General features: G+C 40.0%; 1 protein-coding gene across 1 annotated transcript; it reads right to left on the reverse strand.

Annotated features, from left to right (window-relative positions):
• Positions 1-218: 218 nt before the first annotated feature.
• det1 (DET1 partner of COP1 E3 ubiquitin ligase) lies at positions 219-15,039 on the reverse strand. Its single transcript, XM_085358593.1, has 9 exons — positions 14,884-15,039; positions 13,943-14,265; positions 13,524-13,790; positions 13,220-13,432; positions 12,914-13,137; positions 8,935-9,064; positions 6,185-6,375; positions 2,793-2,984; positions 219-851 (listed from the first exon to the last, which is right to left on the reverse strand). The coding sequence occupies exons 2-9, from the start codon at positions 14,189-14,191 to the stop codon at positions 662-664; spliced, it is 1,656 nt and encodes a 551-aa protein (XP_085214719.1). The 5' UTR covers positions 14,192-14,265; positions 14,884-15,039; the 3' UTR covers positions 219-661.
• Between the last annotated feature and the right edge of the window lie 11,731 nt (positions 15,040-26,770).

Below are 26,770 nucleotides of genomic sequence, written 5' to 3' on the forward strand. Positions count from 1 at the left end.
CACACACACTACCCAAAATGTAGATCATTTTATTGCCATAAAATATATACAAACAGTAGCATGTAAATTAAAAAACAAACTGTAAAACTAATCTAAAATAACATGACCTCTTTCCACATCCATGTGAGGAAAAAAAAAAAAGTTTTCTTGACTGCTGCTCACCGACTGGATAAGAAATTCGGACCTGAATGTGCACAGCAGGAAAAAGAAAACACCTTTGGTTCCTTCTAAGAGGTCCGGCTACCTACAGCTCCCACCTCAGCTGCACATCAATCACTCTCTACACATCTCCATTTACACTTATTCCACCCTCTCCTCCCTACAGGTCGCTCTTTGTTTGGTGGAGGAAGGGGCAAAGAGAAGGCAAAAGGGAAATGGCAGAATTGCAGCCTTCTCACCGAGAGAGAAGAGGGGCTGAGGTGCAGTGAGTGCTGCGTGATGGCAGGGGAAAGAGGAGAGGAACAGTGGTTTCCATCAGGAGAAGAATGCAGAGAGAAGGCTGCTGATTTCTCTGGAGGAGGAGACGGCGACTAAGAGAACAAAGTGTTTTGTGCCTCCCGATGGAGGACATGTTTGTTGTATTGTCACCAGTAGCTGCTAACAGAAGCCCAACAGGCCCGCAGTTTATCTCCAAGTGTGAGTCCATTTTTACGCCAGCTCCTCACGCACACACGTGTCTCATGTGGAAGTTGACCACGTACTCTGCGTTGGTGCGCTGGACAGAAATGGCAAAGGGTTCAAAAGGGTGGAAGGTGAAAGCGACCAGGCGACGCACAGCGTGATTAACCGGCCGTCCCAGCAGGCCCGCCTGGATCTTAAACTTCAGCAGGCCGGAGTCACGTGCATAAAATCTGGTGGGTCAGAGATGAGAGACACAGAAGCTGCGTTAAACTCATTTAGTCCAGTCTCTTCTTTTCTAGAACGCTCTATGATGAAAATCCAAAGTATTGTTCTTTCATCTTTTTTGGGGAGCAAGCGGCTAAGACTATGACTGATTAACCTGTCAATAATTTTGCTAATCAGTTGATAAGCTTAAAAAAAAAAAAAAAAAAAAAAAAGGTGACAAATGGCCCTAATAATGGGTCAGGCAATCATAGCCTAGCTGTGAAAACAACAGTGTCCATTGCTTATTTCAAATGACTTTAAATTTCAGTGAATGTTTCTTCTGCACTTGGCTCCAGTCTTACTAAGAATTGACTGGTGTGACAGCATATCACAGCTCAACATTAAAGAATTTAAAATTTGCTAATTCTCATATTTTTTGAATCAAAGTGTCTGATCTAACAGCGGTTTTTATAACGGCACGCACATCACCGCATCCAGCGCCTCTAAGACAGAAGCTACAACTGAACGAAGCTGGTTATGAAGGCACCTCTACAACTCTTATAATTATTGGCCAGAGCGTGCCAGTCAGCTGTTTTTAATGATTTCAGTATAGAGTGCATAACTGAAAATGATTTCATACGCTGTAAATAATAACAGTCTGTTACATTTTGCTGATAGGTCAGTGAATGGTAAATCTAGAGAAATGATGCAGATGTGATTTTAGCTCTAAGTTCTCCACAACAGACATTTTGATGTGTAATGACAGGAAAAACACAGGTGTAAGTTTGCTACTGCTGCCAGCTCTGGTGCTCTCTAACGAATGCCAGGTGAGCTGAACGGTGCTGGTCTGTTAGCACAGGTCCCACTGAAGGACACCAGGCTCTCACTGTGGCCTCATGGAGTTTGTTTCTGACAGTTTGGTCAGACACATGGCACGTGAGCCGTCCGTTTTAGGTTATTATGTAGGGGTCTGGTAGTGCTGCTCCTCGCAGAAAAGAGCAAATACTGGTTTCTGCTGCTGTGTTGATGGCCTTCTATAGCCCCAACAGCTCCCTCTTGTCTCTGTATCCTTGCATTTCTTCCACACTGTTGAGACTATGATAGGAAACAGAGCAAACCACGCCATGCTGGAGGATCTGAACTACCTGTGCAACCTGCGAACCAGCGAAAAGCAGAACTGGAGAAAAATCAGTCAGGACATATAAGGACACCGCAGTAGTCTATGGCCAGCACCTGCAAAGCCATTGCCTTTTTGTGCGTTGCCTGTTGCACATTCTGCAGTGCACCTGTTGTCACTTCATTTACTCACACAGGTGAAATGGGCTGACAATGGTTTATGGTTTCTAACCAGACAGATTGAGATCCCTGAGCCATTCCCTTTTTATCTTGAGTAATGTTTTATTTTCACGCCTATGTTTTCATTTTATTACTGGGATATATAAAGATAATGCCAGTGGGAACAACAAAAATGGCCTCAAATGATTATTTTTTTCTAAACTAACAAAAAAAGAAAGTTACCATGTGAGAAGTTTTGTTAAATTTTCTTTCATATTTTGGTTGTTTTGCATTTTTCCAGAACATTTTATCGAAATCGTTGATGTTTAATTTACAGCTGATTAACCATTTAGTTAAGCGACAGTGTGTCCTCCACATCACTACCCAAGTTTCATAGTCAGTAAGGCTGCTGGATTACGGCACAAAAACCACCATCACAATTATTTGGTCAAAAAAATGTTAATCTCAATTGTTTATCACAATTATTTATTACGTTTATAAACACAAAAATGTCCTTTGGCACTGGATTTCTTTAAATATGTAAATGAAAAACAATCAGGATAAATTAAAACAAGATAGTAGTGGAAATCGCAGTCAAGAAGGAGAAAGCCTAATTTCTGGACATTAATTAGCATGAATCGCGTCATGCATTAAGATTACAAGAGGACTGGTCATCCTGATGAAGTCCATACCTGATGGGGTGGTCTCCGCAGGTCTTAGGCCTCTCCATAACTGACACCCACTTGTCATCATAGCTGAAGAGGGAGAGGTCGAGGTAAGGGCTGCTGCTGTAGGACTGTGCGCTGATGGGCAGCTGACCCAGCAGCCGACGCACCGCTTCGGTATGGCCGCCATATTTGGCATTCACAATAGTGTCCTTAAATCTGAAGCGGCAGACAGACAGCTCAACATTAGCTGATCCTGAATTGTCTCGTTTCCACTGCAGCTGAGTTTATGTGCAAATTCCCCATTTATTGAATAGATTTCCATAAATGGCATTTAAAATAAAAAACACTTTTCTGAGAACTTCTTATAAATTGTAGTCTCCAAACTCTCACTATATATTTCCAGCACTCAGCAGTGACTCAGTGGTCTCACTCCTCCTCTCTCCCTTCACTCTTCTAAGCTCGGGATCCATATTTTTCAGACGTGCTCTCACTTTGTTTCATACTACATTATCTCCAGTCTTACCGGCCTGTCTGTTTCACTCTACCTGGCTTTTGCTAGACTGAAGCCCTCTGAACTGGGCTTCACTGCCAGCTAGTTGTAAGTAGAGATGGCACGATACCACTTTTTTATGTCCGATACCGATACCGATATCATAAATTTGGATATCTGCCGATACCGATATGAATCCGATATAGTGTTTTTTTAATCAACAAAACTGTTTTTTAAAATATCTTGCTGCATTTTGCAAGTCTGCAAGTTCATACTCAAGTTTAAAACAACAACTACACTAAAGCTATTCTGTTATACCTGTATACAAAAAAAATATTTCATAGTTCAGCAATACTGATCAATCTAATAAACTTAGACCTACACCATCCTCCCTATTCTGGTATTTTAAAGAGTACTTAGCATAAATATTAAGCAACCTAACTAATAGGGTTCCAACTCCCAGCAACAACAAACATAAATAAATAAAAAATAAGGAACCACCCCTCACGCGCCACCTCATGATGCTTAATCGACGTAATCAACCTTAATTTGATGCAGTGTGAAAAAAAATGCACAGAAATCAATTATTTTTCAAGAAATATTAAATAGATTCAACATCTTTCTTCAACAAAATTGCAGACTGCACAGATGGTACCTTCCCAAAGTAAAAAGTACTATAGCTTACTAGGGTATATATTAGACTTAATAGTCACTATATACAGTAATTGACTTCTATTCATTTTACATCAAATTAAAACTTTGGGTGTCAGATAATTATTTATTAAAAGCTCGACATTTTAAATGAGAATAAGAAAGAAAAGTATGTCTTTGTGCCCCCTTTTCCCTGTTCATGCCCTATCGGCCCCCCTGGCTAAACTTTGCTAGATCCGCCCCTGCACAGTTACCAGCGTCAGCTACGTAGAAAAAGATCCTGGAGTAGAAAGTAATATTAAATAAATTCTAACAACAGCTTATCAAGCTTAAACGTTCTGCTGTTGTTCAGCCGCTGGTTTCCTCTTTCTGGTGCAAAGTGGGCCAAAAACAAACAAGAGAGACGGACTCGCGACAGAAAAGCCGATCAGCTGATCATTTAAGCAGTTTCACGATTGAAGTAGCAGCCGGAGAGCGAGAGGCAGTCGCTTGTTAAGCTTAACGTGGGAATGCTTTACAAACATTCAGAGATGGACTTACACACTTGCTTTACTTCTCTCGGGGATAACTTTGTCGGAGATGAAATGCCGGGTTGCTAGCGAAGCTCCAAATGCTATCCAGACCACCAACAGGTCCGGCATGCCACAGCCGCTCTATCACGTGATGCATACTGCTCCGACGTGCTAACGTTCTGAGGTGAGTTAAGGCGTGTTGCAAGTTTTGCGAGGTGCTTTCGTGATATTTAATGGATCGGATTACATTTTTTATTTTTCTCCGATATCCGATCCAGTAATTTAGGTCAGTATCGGACCGATACTGATACGTAATATCGGATCGGTCCATCTCTAGTTGTAAGTGGTACAAATCGGGTTTGCGGAATGTGCTCACCAGCTTTCAATTTCTCCCCTCCTCCTGTCTGACATCAATTTTCACCACTCTAAAATCCAATTCTGAGCTCTTTTCCTCACTCAAACTATCCTTTATCGTCTCCTCCTTCTCCAGTGCCCTTCCTTGCCACCCCATTCTGCTTTACCCTCCACAGGAGGATTTTGTCACCTATGCTGGCCAGTCAAACCACCAAATTCAATCACAGTTCCTCCAGCCACACTAACCGTCTTAATGTCTTTCTTCTATATCCAGATTAAGTCCTAAAACTCCTTTCCTCCCTCCTTTAGGCGATCATTGCTGATCTGCTTCACTTCCTGACCACTGTCTTAAAATCCTCCCTGACATTTGATGCTGTGTGGCATTAGGAACATCTGTTTATAGCTTGGGTTTTGAAGACAAACATGAATATATTTGGACTAGTTGTCAGCTAATGCTAGTAAGCTTGGTTAGCAGCAGTGTCCACAGATAGCATTATGGGTACATAACACAGATAGTGGCTAATTAAATAAAAATACAAATAAAAATGTCATGACACGTCCAGAGACCTGATTCACAGCTTTTTAATGCCAACATTACAGCCTGGAACAAAAAGTGGTTTTGGCCTGTATGAACAGTTTCTTCCTTCATAACAACTGTATGGTGGGTAAATGTCTTATACACTGACAGAGAGCTGTAGCTAATAGCTCGTAGCTTGGCCTCATCTTCATTAATGTGAGTCACTGAACTGGTTGTATTTGTACTGTTGGTGCTTTCTGGTATCTTTCTTCTCTTCTTTGATCCCTTGCTGGCATTAGGTCTGGATCGACTCATGCGCTGCTGTGGGTGCCAATGGTTGTCGAATTTCCTTCACAACCCGTTTCCATGCATTGCGATCATTGGCCTGGCCTCGTCGAGATTTATTCTGCAATCTCTGATGTCATCTTCTGGTATATTATCCACCAAATAATACAGCTTACTGTGTGGTGCAGTTGTTACTGTTGTCTGTTACTGTGTCTCTCTGTTAGACCAATACAATCTGTATTCGCTAACCAGGCACGTTAGAAATAGATGGCAACTTAGCTATCTAATGCTAGATGATCTATCATCATCTTGTCCAAAATATGGTTACTTCTGGTTATAGAAGAAACCAATATGGCAGTGATCAAAATGCTAAAAAACAGCTCCAAGAGTCCAAAACTAGATTGTGATGGTATGGTGGCTTATGCCGTTTTATATATACAGTCTAAGGTAAGAATCTTAATCTTAACTGAAGCCTAATCTGCAAGACTCACTTTGGCAGAAATCTTCAAATGAGATAAAATGTAGTTTTTGGCATTATGCACCGACTTTGTTAATCATCACCATGTGGCTACTTTTTCATCATTTCACTTTATTTTTTAGTCGGTACCTTCTCTGGACCTGCCGTGCGTAGTTATTTGATGAAGCAGAGCAGGGGAACTGGACAGCTTGGCTGTGCAGGGTAGCATTTCTGAACAGGTCGCAGAAATTCTCAAACAGCTCCAGCAGCTGGTCGGAGGTGTTCTCGAAGACAGCCAGCACCTCCGTGGACACCATGTTGTACACAACAAAGAAGGATGGCTGTGAGAGATCCAAACAGGGGAGTGGAAATTTAGAGAAACACAACAAATTCTGTAATTATTTACTTTAATTAATTTAATCGGTAATTAATACTTTGATGTAGCTATGTTTTTCAAAACCATGATCAAGGCCTTTAATGGAGAGAACAAAAAAAAAAAAAAAAAAAAAAAACATAGTCAGACACAAGACATTCATTCTAGCATCATTAAAGCTTTGAAGGCTTCAGCATGTTTACATTACAGGGTCACTGCAAGTTGAATATGGCAATGTTTATAAAGTCTTCAAGGTAGGGCTGCTCGATTATGGCAAAAATGATAATCACGATTATTTTCACTGAAATTGAGATCACGATTATTTGACGATATTTATTTAACCCTTTAAGACCTACTATGGAACCAAGTCCACCAGAGCTTATATTATTATTTTTTTTTTTTTACATGCTGTAGTGCCATTTGTGGGAGCATTTCAAGTTGCTATACATCAATACAACTGTTATAGCCCATATTTTAATAATATGTATGCATTAGGTCCATAGTAATTACATAAATTGCAAAAAAGTGCAATAAACTACAAAAAAAATTGAAAATCGCTTTTGTTTTGTTTACATATATTTCTACTTGGAGAAATTTAAGAGGTTTATCCCTCAAAACTTTAAATACAATAAAGTTGCAAAAAATAGTTTCCCACCACAGGAAATTTATTTTGAGTGTCTTCATAGTTTTATTTTGGAGATACACCAATTTTTATATACTGCAGGAAAAACAAAAAACAATCCTATGATGCAAATTTGCAAAGAAAACAGCATGTGCCTCATTTCACTGTGGGAAGTGTTACGAACAGCTGATCGGATCGGCAAAGCGTGTTTCTGGAATATTATGTTTTTGTTCCTGCAAGCGCTTTTTATGCAATTTTTGCAAAGCTATATGTGGAAGGAAACCGTGACCGAGGACAAGCTGATGGCATAAGATGTAAGTACAACTCCTCCGGTTTCATATGCAAAACAAATTATTGCGCTAGCTTACACGGTTCAGGTTCTACAGGGATTTAAAAATAGTTACGCAAAACGGAGCATGCTGCTCTGACCGGCTTTAAAGGGTTAACAATGACTTTAAAAAAATAATATAAAATAGTGTGCAACACCACTGAAGTTTTTTTTTTTTTTTTTTAAACTCTTTTCAACCAACGGCAGTCACTCTCCAAATAACTTCTGCTTAGCTTTCCGAGCTTCCCTCGGGTCCTCTTAATCAGCGGTCTCCAACCTTTTTTGCGCCACGGACCGGTTTATGCCCGACAATCCGGTTGTTCAGTCTGACGTCACTAGCCGTGTCTGGGTCTAAACTCCGCTGCAGGTCCATATATCAAACGATCACTATGGCATTACTGAGAGTTGAAAAACTGTCTAAAGTATTTCATCTTTAATAAAATGATCAGCCTTCTCCTCTACCAGGTGTAACAATTGAGTTTAACATCCAGGCATCCATGAAAACGGAATTTATGACATTTAACGGAGTTAGAAGTTAGCAGGGAGTTAGCTCGCTAGCTTCTATCTAAATACAATATAGCATGTCCTGACTGCGGGGTTTTGGAAACAAATTAAAACGTACAGCTCTGCTATCACTTCCAGCATAAATGAAGACAGAAAACTAAACAGCAGTGACGTTTGTAGGGTTACTGAAGTTGGGCTAGCTGGTATATAATGATGTGCTACGTGACCGCTAGCGACACAGCTATGTTAGCATAATATAAACAAGCTAACTTTTTTTCCACTTGATAAAAGTTACCGTGAGTGTTGTCGGTGGTCAGGAACAAATGTAATCGCATGGCAGGATGCTGTAAAAGGACCAAACTTCAGCCAGGAGAACAACTGAGATAATCCATCCACAATACGAGGTTAGTCATTCATATACTGCTGCATGGGCTGGGCTGTAGTTACATCGTAAGGTTTTAAAAACTGAGCTTAAATAAATGATTAGCGGTAATAAAAGCCGAGGGAGGTCAACAGTGGTCGCTGACTGTTTTAGGAGCTTTTTGAGATCAAATAGAAGAAAATACATAACATTAAACATGTTAACAACACAAAAGCCATATTAAACGCAGACTACTTTAGACCCGGAAGTAGGATTCGTCGCGTCATCACTGAACAACCGGATATTTTCACGGACCGGCCTTTAAGGTGTCGCGGATAAATGAGGGAGGGGCTAATAATCGGCTCGGTCATTTTTAATGATCGTTGAAAGCCCAGATCGTAATCGTGATTAAAATTCGATTAATTGAGCAGCCCTACTTCAAGGGTAAATTAAAAATGGCTGATTAGCTCAGAAGTCAAATGTGACATTTCTTGAAAATAAACTGAGCATTAATTAGGTCTATTTGTTGCCACAGTGAATTCAGAACTGAACAGAATCTGTAGGACAAGCGTATCCTTGGAGACCTGAAAGAGGAATTCCTGTTACACAGCACAAACAACAAAGGACAGAGAGAGAGAGGCTGGGGAAAGCAACAAAGAGAGGAGAGGGAGGAATTCAAACTCAGATCATATTTTCTGTGTGCTCTCTCTACCTGCGAGGGGTCGGTAACTCTGAGCGTGACCACGTCTTCGCTGGTGTATTTGATGAAGAGGTGATGCTCATCCAACAGCTGCATCTTCCACATCCTTAAACGTTTCAGCTGATCAAAAAACTGGAAAAACCTGCGAGAAAAACCCCAAAACAAACAAACAAGGAAACTTACATGCTGGATGGCCTTTAATTAATCATAGATGCACAGTGGACAAAATCATGAAGAGTTTCAGTGCTTCAGCAGTTAATTTACTCACACAGCATTACACAGAAAATAAGATAACACTAAATAAGCTGAGCTGAAAAACCTTGCCAATTACACAAGTCAGAATTTTGCCAAGCAAATTAAATTTAACTTTTAAATATGAATATTTGTCTGCTCTTTCTTTCTTTTTTTAAATTTAACACAGTCACCATCTTACACTTTATTAGACAGTAAATGTGAAGAGCCAGAGAGGAAATTTTGGGTAGAAAAAGAAGTGGACTGGCATGCAGTAAAGGTCACACGAATACGAATTAAACAGATATATGGCATGTGTGCCATGTATGTATAAGGCCGCCCCTACTTCTTTTTAAATCTGTCTGGCAATCAGAAAAACATGCATGAATTCAGTGATAGCCTGATTCTGTCTGAGTGTTTTTCCTGTTAAAAGGGAGTTCTTCCTTCACACTGTCCCCAAGTGCCTGTTCAAAAGACAAATGTCTGATTGTTGAGGTTTTCTCTCTGATATTGTAAGATCTTTGCTATACAATATAAAGCGCCTTGATGTGACTCATTGTGAAGAGGGATATAAACAAATCACAGGAGCAATGAGGGAGGTGTTCTGGTAGAGCAGGGCGATATGACCAAAAAATATTTATCGTGATATACATTTGAAAATTTGCGATAACGATAGAACTGACGACATAATTGTCACTGGACAAAATATTTTACAACTCCACAACTTTATTTAAACAAGCAGCTGTTTTTTGTGCATTAAAGTAATATAAAAATTTAACAGTGCAAACGCAAATTCCTTGCTGACAGTTTAACCAAAAGGCATTTCCAGTGGAAACTGGCCGACATATCCTCAGCATAACCATGTATAATATCCACTGAGGTTAAAAAGAAGTTATACACACACAATACGGTAATATTATGTTGAAGCACAGCATATATCACTCCGCGAGGCTCCTGCCTATGATAGCCGTAATGCTCCGACAATCCATCAAGCGGTGCGGGTTCATAGCTCAGCAAAGTCGTACTAAAACATTTGACAGATTTTCGAGCGCCGTGTACCACATAAAATCGTTTCGAGGTCAGTAAACACAACCAGAATTCATACATAAAGCACACGGGATTATAAGGGGCACTGTCGATTTTCAGAAAAATCAAAGGATTGATTTTAAGTGTGCCGTATTTTCCAAAAAACACGGTAATGACGACGGCCCGCTAGCATGCTCTACCAAAAATTGTGCTTTGTTGTGTATCTGACGGACGAAAGCTAAACCAGTTCCACACTGAAGTTGCAGCAATTTTACAAATCAATTCTGGTTCATCTGTTTCATTCAACGATCCGCTTTTGCCCTCCTCATTCTCCGTCGCCGCCATGCTTTTTCTGCCATGTGCATATGAAAACAAAGGCCCTGCGCGTTTGACCCATATTCTATCGCAATATTTCATTTTCTTATCATTGCCCAACATTATACCGGTATAATATGGCCCAGCCCTAGTTTCTGGGAATTATAGTATACATCGAGTGTACAATGGCTTTACTTTTCAGATCAGAATCAACATCCATGACTTTGTATAAAATTCAAAATGGAATTGACAAACAGATGAAAATACATGCCAAGGAACTGGAGATAATTGTGTCACTCTGTGACAGCCAAGAGATAAGACGGTGCTGTTTCAGGCTTCAGATTTGAGCTACAGCTGATGATTAGTTTTTCAGTACTGACTACGACTCAAATCAACCACTTGATAGATAAAGTTTAAAAATGCGCATCACAATTCTCCAAAGCCATACATACCATTTGATTTTAACGTTGAACCAAAATTAAAATACCCCCAAAATCTTTACTCTAAGTTAATCTAAGATTAAAGAAATGTTCTCATTAGAGAGCCTGGAAACAATCATAAACATCTATCACAACCTGTGATGACATTTAGTACAACTCCGTCTGCAGACAACAAAGGCTTTCTTATTCGTCCATACAGGCATAGAGATACAAAATATGGCAACCAATAATCAAGAAAATTGAATTATTTTTCTGATAATGGAATTTGAGTTGATAATTACATCCAATAATGTGGAGCCTCCTCAACATCCGGCTGAGCATCTGATTTTTTTGCCTCTCTCTCCTCTGCCATCTTTTGCTGCCCATTTATAGAAGGGCGGAGTGCCTCGCATGCATTGAGGACATAAGTGAGTGAAGAATGGCTGGAGTGAATGACAATCGGGCTCTTTCTCCATATTCAGCAAAATCCAACACTGAGAGATGGCACAAACAATTTATCGTTTGAAGAAGAAGAACATAAACACGGCGAGTCCTATACTCGCAGCTCCTGCTACATCCACCTTTGGTGTGCTTTCCCAGAAGTAGATGCAGAACCCATAAACAACATACAAGCAAACACACCCATCATGAAAAGTGCGTACATATGTCAGGATGTCAGTGGTGCAGTTTGAGCTTTTGTTGGCAGAGTTAGGACCAAATCTAAGGAGGCAGAGAAATAATTTCAGACAGCCAACTGTCCTGGAGCAGAATCTAGCTGTGTGTCTAAGGTAACATAGGATTATAACAGCGTTATTTTACCATTTCCATATCAATGTATATTCAGTGGCAGTCCGCATTTTGAGTTATAACTGCGCTTGTTGCCAAATGCAGTGGTCTGATTGGTCCGATTGGTTTATTCGCATATTGAAAGGATAAAAAAAAAAAAAAAGCCACAAATTTGTTCTTTTAAATTATGCAGTTAGTGTGAACAGCTGCATTAGGAACAGGTGAGTCTGAAAGATCTTTGTGACACACAAAACATTTGCATGATTTTTTAGTGTCCGTGTTTAAAGGCCTCAAGGCTCTGTCAGCATATTCAATTCAATTTTATTTATACAGCGCCAAATCACAACAACAGTCACCTCAAGGCGTTTTATATTGTAAGGTAGACCCCACAATAACACATACAGAGAAAAACCATAAACCAAAAACAATCATATGACCCTATGAGCAAGCACTTTGGCAACAGTGGGAAGGAAACAGGAAGAAACCTCCAGCAGAACCAGGCTCAGGGAGGGGCGGCCATCTGCCGCAAATCCACGGCAGCATATCCACATAGATATACATTTTTCCCTGTCCACATTTGTATGCCATTATTCTCCACAACAAAGGTTATTTTTTATCAGATCTTAAATTATGGAGCGGTCCTTAATATTTGGCTGTTTGGATATAAATTAATTGGGTCTAAATATTGAAGTATATACAATATCAGATTGCCCTTGAACTTGAGCTTGACATCCCTTTCACTCAAAAGTGCCTAATCTTGCTCTCCTAGCAGTGCACAGCAGCATTTTCCCCACATACAAACTTAATAATAAATAAGCAAATAGCAAATTACACTTAGCGGAGATTCCACCTCTACTGTCTAGAAAAGCAGCTCACAGTTATTCACCCCCTCTCGACATCTGCTACAAGTTAGACAACCATTTTAACCACAACCAGGTGGAGATCTGATGCCACCACACTCAGCTTATCAAAACTGCAGAACAGGCAATAAAGTTTGAGTCTGTCAACAGTTTGACAACATATTGGAGAAGAAGATTATTATCTCTGCAGGAAATGCTGCACAGGAACAGGAAGCTCTCCACCCTAATGTTTTATGTGGCTGAGGATTTAGTTTTAAGTTATAAGTAAGTGAGTACTAGAGATAAATAACTGTAAAGGGCTTTCTGTCACTATATGCAGTTCATTCAAGTCGACTGATCCAACATGATCACTACCTCCTCTTGGCTGTGGCGCTGCCGTCCTGCTCTGCCCTCCTCCAGAGGTAGACCAACAGTCTGTGCTTGAGGGAGTTGATGGTTTTGTCGGTGTACAGACGGGCGAAGCCTGGCTGATTCTCAGCTTGAGTTTCCGTATAAACAGCTGAAAGAGTCAAGAGGTCGTCCTCATAACAGAACCGACCGATAGTCCTCACATCCAGAAAAGTTCCGTCTGGAGTCACCTGACACAGCCACAAAAGCAAATTATTAACGCTTTATATCACAGACTGTCCCATCACTGCAACATGCTATTTAAGCACTCACCTGGAAGACATGGATGGTCTGCTGCTGGACCGACAGCACAGCCAGGATGTTCCTGTAGAGGTAGAGGCCCTGGTTGTGTGACAGGATGATTTTGTCACACTTAAAGGACCTGGTGTCACATAGCCTACCAGTGTGGAGATCGATGATGTGGAGAGAGTAGTCTTCTAAAGGAGACCGGGGGTTGGGAGTCACGGATTCATTGTTGCGGTACACCTGGTGGGAGAAATGTAGATGAAAGGAGCAGCAGGAGAAAAATAAATCATTTCTGCATCTTCCTTTTTTAAATTTTTTACTAAGCTGATACCTCAAAGAAGAATGGGGGCGGCTCCTCGGGAACATAAACAGCCGATCCGACAATGACATAGCGGCAGTCGTCTGTGAAGAGGCTGCACTCCCGGTTCAGGTGCTCTCCATTCGAGGCCACATTTGTAACGTGGAGCAAAGAGAAAAAGCGCTCAAACAGGCGTCCTCGTATGTTGAGGGAGCGCTGATCGTTGGTGGTGAGAAGAGTCTCTCCTTCTTGGCCTCTAAGCAGATCCTGAGCTGCCTGGCAGCCTTGGTATTCGTATATCTGTATGATGAACAACAACAACAATATTTTCTGGTGAATTTCGTATTTCAACAGACTGTGTGAGTTACACTCTGGACCAGATGGAAGATAAGAATCACACAAGATATTTGGTTTAGGGAATGTGAAATAATAGAGGGTTTGTCTCCTCTTACCTCTAGGGAGGTTTGGTCAGAGGAGAAGGCGATAAAACAACGTCCATCTGGTGAAAATTTTCTGAGGAAGCAGGGTGGCTTCTCCACATTAACCACAGTGAAGTTGGGGAACAGGTTCTGGTGGAAACAGCGCACTCGGTACCAGTGAGCTCCAGGTCGACCGGAGCAGATCCTACGCTTCTCAAGACGATGGACCACATTCTGATTTTGGATGCGTCTTGGTTTCAAGGTTGGGAAGTCCTCATCCATAGTTGTCTGACTCTTAAACCCCCTCACAGTAGGTAGTTGGGTTGTTAGCAGTTACAGGTAAGCAGCTACATCACCTGTTACATGTGTGTTTTAAGGGAAAGTGAGAGATGAAAGTGTTAAATGGTTTTGATATCTGTCAAAGTGTCAAAGTTTTAGAGATGGCGAGTTTTACTTTTACATGTGCACCTGCTATTATGACAGAAAGATAGACTATAGCAAACTACGCAATCCAAGAACTTGTAAAACCTTTAAATTTTCTTCCTGTCTTCATGTTCAGGCCTGTGAAACAGACTGTGTGAGATTTTGGAGATATATGCCCAAACTAAAACAAGAGTGATTATTTCACTTTAACATCCACGTATGGCCCATACCATCAGTAGCTGTCACATTTAGGACAACACAGATGGTTAACAAAAAGCAAACTTAACAAATGGGTCCTAACATTTTAAGACAAACATACGACATATAAAGAATGGGCTAAGTTAAGTAAACCATCTGTAAGACATGGTTTCTTCTCTTTTTTGCGCCTTCTTTGAGCCTTTAACGTAAATTGCGTACCTGGACGTTTGATAAAATGATCAATAAAAATAAACTGTTGCATGTCTAAAAAGAAGCTTTCTGTCTTCTCCAAGTCCAGCAGCTTGTGTTAGCAACAGCGTTAAGTTTGGCTGACGAGATCGAGTTTAACTTACCTCCGAAGCGTTCACAACTAGCCACCAACGTGAGTCTCCTCTTATTCGCATACGCTAAAATAATTTCATTCAGCCCACTGAGTCATTGTAACCTGCCACGTTTCTCCAAATCCCAGAAAGCCCGAGGAGTCTCTGGATTCATGAGCCGCTGTGCTTGTTGTTAGACAGCTTATCAGGAAACGTAGAAGAAGACCGCAGACGCCAAAGGGCTGCCATTTAAAACAGCGCCCCCACGTCCTTCCAAGGTGAAGGAGGATATTGCAGTCTGTGACAACGAGGGACTGCAAAGAGTATTGTGCAAAGCTAATCTTTGACATGGCTGTAGTGATACTTTTGTACAGTGTAGAAAACTTGCTCAGATCTTTGCCCTAATACAGATGTATTAGCATACATGAAAAGCTTGAAAATTATTTGGTTTTTAACAACTTTTTTGCAAGACTCTAGAAAAGAGAATGTCATAACCCTCTAATAAATGTAATGCAGTGTACACTCATTGACATTTATTAGGTACAAATCGCTAATACAGGGTTGGGCCCCCTCAGAACTGCCCTAATTCTTCATGACATTCTTCATGACACAGATTCAACATGGTGCTGGAAACACCTGAGAGATTTTGGACCATATTGACATGATAGCGTCACACAGTTGTAGCATTTTTATTGGTAGTACTAGCACATCAGTGATGCAAATTGTGTTCCACCACATGTCAAATGTGCTCTGTTGGACTGAGATCTGGTGACTGTGGAAGCCATTTGATTTGGCCAGACAACATTTTCCCCATCTTCTACTGACCAGTTTTGGTGACTCAGTGCAAACTGTATCCTCAGTTTTCTGTTCTTACCTGACAGGAGGGAAACCCAGCATGGTGTTCTGCTGATGTAGCCCATCTGATACAAGAAGGACCAAATCATTGTTTGTTCAGAGATGGTTTTCTGCAAGAGTTTATATCTGATTTACTGCTGTCTTCCTGTCAAATTATACTGGGGATACTGTCCATGATTTAATAAGCCAGTAATCACCATAAACAAAGCAGTACATAATTACTTATTTACTGCTTTGTAGCATTAAATAAGTAAAGTAACAACAAATGTAAAAAAAGAAAGTGACAGAGTACACAGTACTATATTTGTCATTGTAAGATTTTACTATACAGAATACCAATGCTACTTATTAAAACACAAAGTTCACTTTGATTTTTAAAAATTATTAAATGGCAGTAACAGACATACCTTTGTGAAATAAATAAATAAATCGATTATTGTTATCAAATGACACGTTTGTGATTACACTATATAAGCTAAAGTGTAGCCAACTTAACTTAAATGTCTTTAATCAAATGACAGTTTATTTTTCCCCAAATTTTATTAACAATATAGAAAACATACAGGGGCCGATCAGCAGTCAAAAGCAACAAAAGGAGCAACAACACAAGCTGAAGTATAAAAATATTCCAATGCCAGCTAGATAAAAACAAAGGAAATGCAACAAAATAAAAAACGGTGCTGTTTATCTTACCATTACTGTATTTTAGAAGCAAATATAGTGCCTTGTACTCTATAACATTTCTTTTTGTATTTTACTCATTTTAAAGATTGACTGAAAGGCATTAAGTCATTTTTGCAATAATTCCAAATAGGCTTAGTTTACAAATACCTACATTTATCAATGAAAACTTTACTGAGAAAATTAAATTACTAATCAAAAAGTCCAACTTTCAGTCCTTAATACACATTTTTAAATTCACTTTCCTTTAATGTTAGTGGGGCCAGCACTCCAAAAAAACTCCACTGACAAAAAACAAATACACAATCCAAAAAACCAAAACCACAAACACCAAAACAAACCGGTGGTTGTATAAATCATGTTAAAAAATTTTTAAATGTGACTTTATTTCAATAGCCTGTTGTTTCAGAAAACCTATTAGCATGATTTGGAACATACTCTCTCACTAACATTTCATATAGATTAAAAAAAAATCATTTTATCAGCTTTTTGATTTGCTTTCCCCCGCTGCCTGCTGCTTTCCTTCTGTGAGCATCTTCCTTTTCTTCGGCTTAGTTAGCTCCCGCCTGTCTGGTGCTCACTCTTTTGATAATTCTGCACGTGCTAATGCGGACATCAATCCTTAGCATCAGATAGCGAACTACGAGAGGAAGTCGGTATCGATATTTTTGTCCCACCATTACTACTTCATTTTTCTGAGCATCCCAGTGTATCCTTTCACTGAACTCATTTTTAAGTGGGTAATTGCAGTGGACTGCATTTCGATGAGAACCTTATAGTGGCCAAAAATGAGCCAAATGCACACCTGCTGATTTCACTGAAGTGCCAATTTGCTGATCGGTAGGTGGGTTTGCAGGTGAGGAGCAAGTGCTCCCAAAGACTTTGAACATGATTATAATTGCTTTGACTAAATTGGCAGGGAAAAACAACAGACCTTTGGCCACTGAACCTACAGTGTATATAACTGTCCTGTTTGTTTAGCCTATGTCATTTAACTGATTTGTTTATAGCAGCACGTAGCATACGTGAACCCAAGGTGACCTGTGCTTTGCTCCCCATAATGATAGATAATTAAATTATGATTATCCTCTTTCAATGAGGCATGTTCTTGAGGATGGAGAATAGCATTATAAAAAGAAAAAGAAAAATGCTCAGAGCACATTGGTCTTGGAAGACTGCTAATGGTTCTTTGTGCAATTATCTCTGACCAAAGAGTCTCGATTAAATGTTGTAATTTTCCATAAAAGCACATGTAGTGGGCATAAAAGGCCAGTTTGAAAAGAAAAACAAAAAATGAATGGAGAGAAGAATGTGAAATTATCCACTTTAAAATCTAATGGCATTTTCCTTTTCAGCTATGTCTGATTAAACCTTCGCTTCAAGATGTGGAAGACGTGTGTCTGTATGTGTGGTGTTTGCGTCCGTGAGCGCTCGTGTTTGAGCGGCGCCCGCGTTTGTGTGCCTGAAAATTGTACACGCCCGCATATGTACAGGTTTTTGTGTGCTGCAGCAAAAAATCCACACGGGAGTAATTCAAAATAGGAACTATGTACCATGCTATGGTTGTTCTTCTGTTATTTTCCCTCTAATAAAGCGCAGTACACAGGACACTCGCCTCAGCTTTTAGCATCAGCCCATGAAGTAGAGAGGAGATGGTGAGTGTGCATCTGAGTGTTTTTATACACTTTTTTTTGGCCTCGCTACGAGGAGACACAGTGCTTATTTAAGATCATTTTTTCATCCCTTTGGGCTTTTTACAGCCCAAAATGGATGGTCACTATTTTTCCTGCTTTTGTCCACATCTCTTTCTCTAGGTGAAACAGCACAGATATTTTGCTCTTAACTGCATGCTCTCGGCACAATCAACCTACCTCAGATTCAAGAAATGTGAAAACTTTAAATTGTCCTCTTTTCAGCAGACTGGGGGAAAATGATGGGGAGTAAGAAAACAAGATTCTAATGTACGGTACTGTGCAAAAGTCTTGAGCCACCCCTCATTTCTTTACACTTGGCTTCGAAAGGAGGCAGATTTTCTTTCAATGGTTTAAAATGGTCTTGGATTTCTATCAGTTTTTCTATGTGTGTTTGCTGCTTTTTCACTTATTTTCAGTCCAGGCCTTGTAGCCGACCATTTTTAGAATGTTTTTTTGTTTGTTTAAGCCACTCAACAACATAGACTTGGAAAATCTGGAACTCTTACCACTCACCCATGAATAATTAAAGCATGAAAAAGACACCTAACTCAAGGGATGGACTAGCGTTGTGTACATAACTGCACATAACAGATAATTTTGCAAAGAACAAAATTTTAGGCACTCTTATTACTCACAGCCTGTTACAAAAGCACATTGTTTGTTTGGATTTATTTAGCTGAATCTGTAAGAAACGCCAAAAGAAAACACAGTTTGACAGACATAAAATAGTATTTTTGCACTCTCTGATTCCCAAAGAGTTACTAAGAACTTGATGTGCAGCGTATTCTTAAAAAATATGATGAAACGGGACAAGAAGAGGACAAAAGAAGAAGTGGCAGGCCTAAAAAACTATCCACAGGAGAGGAAATCTGACAGTCATGTCCTTAAAAATTGGAAAAAACACAGTAAAGGCCCAACACAGGACCTGAGACATCCATCTGCCCCTTCAGTTGATCTACCATCCAGCTACTATTCAGTGAAGCCTCATATGAAATGGTGTCAGTGGGTATGTCGCTGTTAAGAAGCCATTCCTAAGGAGGGGAAACAGGAGAAAGGTTGAGGTATAACACGTGATGCAATGAATGAAGGTCATAAATGAAAATTTGAAGTCTTTGGTTCAAATCATCATTATTTTGTCTGGAGGAAGCCAGGAGAGAGGTACAGCAGTGAGTCTGTACATGTGTAAAACATGGTGGAGGTTCTGACATGTTTTGGTGTTGGACATCCAAAACTGATTTTGTAATGAACACGGAAAAGTAGCAAGACTGTGGCTCAGGTCGTACAACAGGTCATCTACCAATCAGAAGGTCAGTGGGTCGATCTCCAGCTCCTGTTCCAGTATGTTCATGCCATCACTGGAAGCAATGCCAGGCTGCAGAACACAAAAAATTAAATCATTGGACCGTAATATGCATTAATCAGATGTTCATTAATTGAAGGCGCTGGAATGCCGCCCACTTTAACCCCTGGTTACCTCCATCTTTACATGCAGTCCATAGTGGTACAAATATATATATATATATATATATATATATATATATATATATATATATATATATATATATATATATATATATATAAATAAATCACGACTAGGGTAAGACTTTTGCACAAACTTGTTTTTTTAAGGAGGAAAGGACACCCTGTTTTTGGCACAAAAAAGTAACGGCGCTGAACAAAATGCATTTGCCATTATTATCATCATTATAATAGAAATTTTTAAAAGAGCATTTGCATTAAAGGACATGTGGATGAAAACTATAGAGCAAATTCCTTGGCTTGATAAAGCTCCTATATAATGGCACTTAGAAAAGGTTATTCGAATCTTTGGGAGCAAAGAGAAATACATTGTTTTACCATTTCCTCCAGCTTTTGTTTTTTTTGTTTTTTTTAACTTCGACAAGTGTGTTTGGCATTTAACAAAAGCTTTTAACTTTTCGATCCAGTGTAATTTCAGAGCACAATAGGACATTTAAACACTGTAACTTTCCAATCCTTATGCACCTGGACTTTTCATGTCTTTTGTGACAGTGGATGATTTCTGCTTTTTTTTTTCTGAGAAATTACAGTGATCACAAATGCATTATGGTGGACCAGTTTGCTGCAGCCTCTTCAGTGCTGCAAAGTGTAAGCTGCCGGACTGTGTAAGAGGTGGAAGTGGAGAGATGGGCGAGGGATGTACTTTTGTGTGTCTCCTTTATGCACGGACTGCTCAACGAACCAAACCCGGTACATGCTCAGGTGCTTAAGGAGCCACCAGACCCCTAAGACTGGACTCACATGTACTGTATGCATCTCAGGCTTCATGTTTTTTTTTTGTTTTTTTTTTTTTTCATTCTGTATATATGCAGATGTTCATTACGTTTTTTTTTTTTGGTTTTTTTGTTTTTTTGAACTTTTAATTGCAGAGCAGGAAAACAGCAGTCACCAGCATATACATACACAGGACAAAGATGCATCTACATGTATAGCAGGACGTGGGAGGCAGAAAGAGAAAGCCAACAGCAATATTAATAAACAATGAAAAAGGTTAACAATCGTCCCTTTGTTGCCAGGCTAAATCCCGTAAGCCCGATTTCAACCTCTGAGCAGAAGGAGTGTTCAGGTGGGCCAAAAAAGGGTCCCATATGCGATAGAAAAGGAAAGGTTTGTCCTTAAGTGCTGTAGAGAAGGCTTCCATTGGCATGATACATATCACAGACTGTAGCCACTGGTTGACAGATGGGGCCTTATCAGAAATCCACAGTACCATAATGCACTTTCGAGCGTAGTGCAGCAGTATGTGAAGGAGATCTTTGCTGCGAAAGCCGGCAGGTAGCTCATCGTTCAGTCCTAACAGGCAAGTCCTTGGACCCAGATGCAGTCGGCAATTAAATATAGTACATAGCTTGTCTATAAGTGATCTCCAAAACTGTAGAATAACAGGGCAGCTCCACAGACAATGAAAAAAGGAACCAACAGCAGACTGACATTTGTTACAGAGATTAGGCAAAGCTGGATACATTATGTGTCTCTTCTCGGGTGTAATATAAAGCCTATTTATAAGTTTAAACTGCCTTTCCCAAATAGAATTAGATGCCAAGGCTTTAAAAGGACGACAACACAACTTATCCCAAGCTTCAGCATCTATAGCGCCTACGTCTGATTCCCATTGGCCCTTGATTTTGTTAGAGTTATCCATTCTAAGATCAGAGAGAATGTTATAAATCTTTTTAGTGATACATTTTAGTTGGGTAGTTTTTACCATGAGTGATTCTATAGGAGAAAGACCAAACCCTCCATTCAAATCCTTCAATTTAGAAGTAATATAGTGCTTTACCTGAAAGTACTTCAAAAAATCCTTATTGGTCAGACCAAACTTGCTTTTCAGTTGATTAAAAGTAAGAAGAGAGTTCTCATGAACAAGATCACCCACTGTATTAATCCCTTTTTGAGACCAGTCCGCAAAACCAGCCTGAAGACCAGGTAAGAAGTCAGGGTTTTCATGAATAGGAGTAAGAAGGGAGAAACAATTATAATATCCTTCCAGGCGCCTGACTTTGCGCCAAATAACGAGCATATTCTTTAGCACCATATTATCTTGTGTTAGAACTGTGGCTTTACCTGAGGAAATATATAGCAGGTTCCGCAACGGAATGCCCTTTAAAGAAGCGGACTCAGCGCTGAGGTAAATGGAATCCGGATCGTCCATAAACCATTCTGTAAGAAATTTAAACTGTGCAGCCAAGAGGTATTGTGGGAAGGAGGGAGCGGCAAGACCGCCTTTCTGAACAGGCAAACACAGAAAACTGTATCTCAGCCTAGGTCTTTTCTTACGCCATATAAAAGAAATAATTGAACCATTTAATTTTGACAAAACCTTTTTGGACAGAGCAAGCGGTAACATCTGGAATAAATACAAGAGGCGAGGGAGGATATTCATCTTGACCAGATGAATACGACCTAAGAGAGACAGAGGGAGGCTGCACCACCTACCCAAATCGCGATTGATGGTCTGAATTAAAGGGGTGTAGTTCAGACTATACATTTCTTTTAGATTCGGTGAAATCTTTACCCCTAAATAAGTGAAACCGGAGGGAGACCAACGAAAAGGCTGAGAAATGTTTGGATCAACCTCATTTAGAACAGAGAGGGGCATAGCCTCACTTTTAGAAAAATTGATCTTGTAGCCTGAGAAGGAGCCGTATTGGGAAATTAACGCAACTAATCTAGGAATTGAGTGAGCAGGAGAATTTAGAAAAATTAAGACGTCATCTGCATAAAGTGAAATCTTATGTTGAGAATTGTTCAAACAGAGTCCTTCAATAGCAGCATCCTTCCTAATGGCTGTGGCAAGGGGTTCCATAGCCAGGGCGAATAACAAAGGGCTCAGCGGACAGCCCTGTCGACTGCCACGTTCAATACTGAAATTGTCTGACCTATAACCATTGGTAATCACTGCCGAAAGAGGGGAAGTATAAAGGATCTGGATCCATTTAACGAAGTTGTCACCTAAACCAAATTCTTGAAGTGTGAAAAGAAGAAACGGCCATTCCAGACGGTCAAAGGCCTTTTCAGCGTCAAGTGAGATGACTAGAGCCTCAGGGTTAAACAAAGATGAGTGCTGAATAATGTTAAGTAGGCGCCTCACGCTATGTGTGGAATACCGCCCTCGTATAAAACCAGTTTGATCATTCTCAACGATCGAAGGTAGTATTGGCTCAAGACGTACAGCCAGGACCTTAGCAAGTATCTTCAAATCAAGATTTAAAACAGATATAGGCCTATAGGAGGCGCATTCTTCTGGAGGTTTCCCCTTCTTCAGAATTAGCGAAATATTAGCCTCCATTAAGGAGGGGGGGAGAGTGCCTGCCTCAAAAGAGGACAGAAGCATCTTATACAGTGGGGAAGTCAGAATCTTACTAAATTTCTTAAAGAATTCCCCCGTGAACCCGTCTGGACCCGGGGCTTTGTTATTTGGAAGCATCTGAATAACTTTCAAAATTTCACTTTGCGTTATAGGTTTACATAAATCATCCCTTTGGATTTCAGTAACTTTAGGTAAATTTAGTCCTAAGAAGAAGTGATGCATACCTTGTTCCAATGTTGGTTTAAACTGGGAGGTATATAACTGCTTATAAAAAGTTTTAAAAGTATCATTAATAATTAAATTGTCATATTTAGGTAAACCAGATGAGTCTCTAACACATGGGATATTACAACCAGCACCCTTATTATGAAGAAGATTGGCCAGATAGCGGTTAGGTTTATTAGCAAACTCATATAACCTCTGCCTCATGAAGAAAAGAGATTTCTCAGCCTTTCTTGTCAATAGTGCCTCCAAAGCTGTTTTAACCACCTGAATTTCATTCCTTAATTGCTCTGAAGGTGATTCATTATGTTTAGCTTGCAGTTCGTGCAATTCCAGTTCCAATTTCCGTTGTTCCATCTGATTTTTCCGCTTCAGGCCTGCTGAATATGATATAATCAGTCCACGGGTGTAAGCCTTCAGGGTGTCCCAAAGCAGGCCTGGAGAAACTTCAGGGGTTGCATTGACCTTTAAAAAGTCAGGCTTCATGTTTAACTTTTTCAAGAACCAGCTAATAAAACCACCATATGAAAACATTCTGATAGAGCAGGCAGGGTGCAGGTTATCTGTATCACAATGGAGGAGAAGCTGATCACCGAGGTGAGTACCACTATGGACTGCATGTAAAGATGGAGGTAACCAGGGGTTAAAGTGGGCGGCATTCCAGCGCCTTCAATTAATGAACAAGAAAATCTGATTAATGCATATTACAGTCCAATGATTTAATTTTTTGTGTTCTGCAGCCTGGCATTGCTTCCAGTGATGGCATGAAGATACTTGCACGGTAATAAGAAAATAATGACATCCCACAGCCCGCTCATTACATCCCTTTTTCCTTCTCGTCCCTGTGATGCGTTTGCAAAAAGTTGTGGTCACAGCTGTGGTTCAGCATCTGGCTAGAACTACAGAAGAGAAGAAATCGTAAAGGGAGTAATATTTTAAGTGTCAGGTAATTTCAAACAAGTCCAACTAGCAACTTGTGCACAGCTTGTCTCACAGTGTGTCTGTGAGCTAAATGTACAGCTGCTGTATTTCACAGGAAGAGAGAGGAAAAAAAGGTTTATGTCCCCTGAGACGCAGAGAAAGACCGGACAGGAGAGGAAGATGAGAGATTATTTTCAAAGGTGGGGCCTGGCTCAGCAAGCAGCGTTTCATAAACTGGAAATTTAAAGCTTATCTGTAATGTTCTAGTTCATTTTAGAGTTTTTAAATAAGATGTTGGATCTATACGTGATGTGTTTTTGAAAAAGAAATCCTTCAAAGCTTGGATAAAATTGCATTAAAGCAAAAGTTGTATGAAAATACTGTAATAGGCATGTTAGTGCAGGCTAAGCGGGTTCTTTTGTGGTAATGCAGCATGTTGGATTGATGGTGTTCAATGTAAGATTACAGGAAGGTTAGCAAACACAAGTTTATAATCAAGGTGATGCTGATTAGATTCACTTGCTGAATTTTAAATTTTATGCCAGTCTTATATGTCGGAAATCAGCCGTAAATCTGAAACATCTGCACAGATCTTCTTGAATTCAAGACGTTGGCTGAAAGCAGCATCACATCTTTCTACCTAATCCACCAGCACTCACAAATTAATACCACATTACACTCAATCGTAGGGTTCCCCCACCTGCCAAAATCCCACTTACACCTTTTTCATCTTGGTGTGGCAACTGAAGGCTGGATCTAACTGAGAGACTGAAAAGACACGTACACAATCAGTCATACGTCGGGTAATTCTCCTAAGCAGCTGATTTGTATGTTTACTGTCAATCGAACCAAAGCAAACATTTCAAATGATTGGTGTAAAATAAATAAATAAATGGAAAAAAGCTTTTTATTTTTTAAACAGAAGTGTTTTTCACACATTGTTTTAAAAGCAGCTCCTCATGTCCTCAAATCTCTGTGCAGAGTGCAAAGTTAGTCTGACACACAGAGGGAAAAAGTCACATTAACTGAAGTACAGCAGCTGGAATAAACTATTAGTATAATAAATAAACAGCAATTTGGAAGCTATTTTTGGTGTTTTATGGAGTGATGCTTTCTTTGGTAACTCTATATTTGTCAGACAGACAACATCCAGTAAAGAGCACAGTTATTTCCTATCTGTTGCAACAGGCTGGGAGTGTAAAGTCACACTTTTCACTCTAACATAAAGAGTGATTGAACTACACGAAGACTGCAGTGATATGTGTTGTTAATAAAAATAAATGCAATGCAACAGATACAAAAATAGAACATATAAACCGAAAAATAAAAGCACACTGCTGATTTCAACCTGGGAGCAAAATGCAATCAAATAAATTACAACCCACTCTGATACATAATGCCTCTCACCATCTACCCTCGGCCTCGTGGCTGAAGGTGTGGGTGTGTTTACAAAGAGTATTTTAGCACATGTGATAAAAGACACATTTACTGACATGAAGCTGTAAATCTGAGTGTGTTTCCTGCTGCAAGATTTTGGTTCCACACAAATTCCATCCAGCCTGCGGCGTGGGGAGGGACAGGCCAAGTGTTACTTTGATATTTAGTGGAAAATTTGTTTCCACCCACAAACACATCTCATTTAGACAATACAATAAAATAAATAAATAGAAGTGTTTAGGTTACCACAGAATTTGTCTCCACTTGTTTTTTTGTTTTGTTTTTTTATCCATCATGAACAATTTTGATCAGATACTTGGTTAAAATAAAAAATAAAAAATCATCTTTGAACGTGACTTCTTCTTTTTTTCAAAGGGGGGGGGGGGGGGGGGGGGATTAAGCTTAATTAATTTCCACATCTCTCTCAATTAATCATACATTTTCTCCAACCTTCTGTTATTTAGTTTAGCCGAAAATAACTCCTCGGCTTCGGGAAGCTGCGTTCTGGTTCTCGTGTGTAATTGGTTATGAGGAACCCTCCTGCTAAATGTTCCACATTTTCAATTTCAATTTTCTTCAACTGAGGCATAATTTTAGATGTGGGTTAGCACAGGGGGGGTAAAGGAAGCATAGTGAAAATGCAGCTGGTGCTTCTTTGTCAGTATGCAGTATACGTACCAGGCTACATGCTTATGTAATGTGAAAACTTCCAATTATCCATTGATTTTTCTTGATTGTTGCATATACCAGGAAATTGCCATCTTACAATGACAGTTATAATTTCCTCAGATAGGCATGCGTCCCAGTTTTTCCATTGTGTTTGTGGGCAGAGCAGAGAAGAAGCACGAGACATCAGGGCAGTACTGATCATGAACAGGACGCAGCCAGTTCCTTCCACAGGGTCAAACTTTTCCCTCACTGAGGTTACCTGCGCAGGATGAAAAGTCAGGGACACAATTATCGTGCCATTTTCCTCCCCCTAAGAAAAAGAGACTATGCTCAAAGAAAGAGCTTTAAAAAGGTCACCTGAACTTGCCTTACTACACTCTCACTTTCCCAATTCAGTCAGGGGCGAATGGCCTTGGTGGGGGACCGAGCGGCTGTACACATTACAGCCGCGTCTCAACGGCTAGAGCCGAAGCAGGTCTGTAATTTCTGCCATTTGAGAGTGTGAGCTGAAAAGCAGAGTGATGGCCACTTTTCTGTTATTATTCCTTTGGTGGAGTGCTAGCTGAAGGAAACAACCACGCTTTAAGAACAT

The sequence above is a fragment of the Diplotaxodon limnothrissa genome, linkage group LG7 (genome assembly GCF_057381915.1).
Source record: "Diplotaxodon limnothrissa isolate DT_005_m linkage group LG7, D_limnothrissa_male_GT1.1, whole genome shotgun sequence".
Taxonomy (NCBI): Eukaryota; Metazoa; Chordata; class Actinopteri; order Cichliformes; family Cichlidae; genus Diplotaxodon; species Diplotaxodon limnothrissa.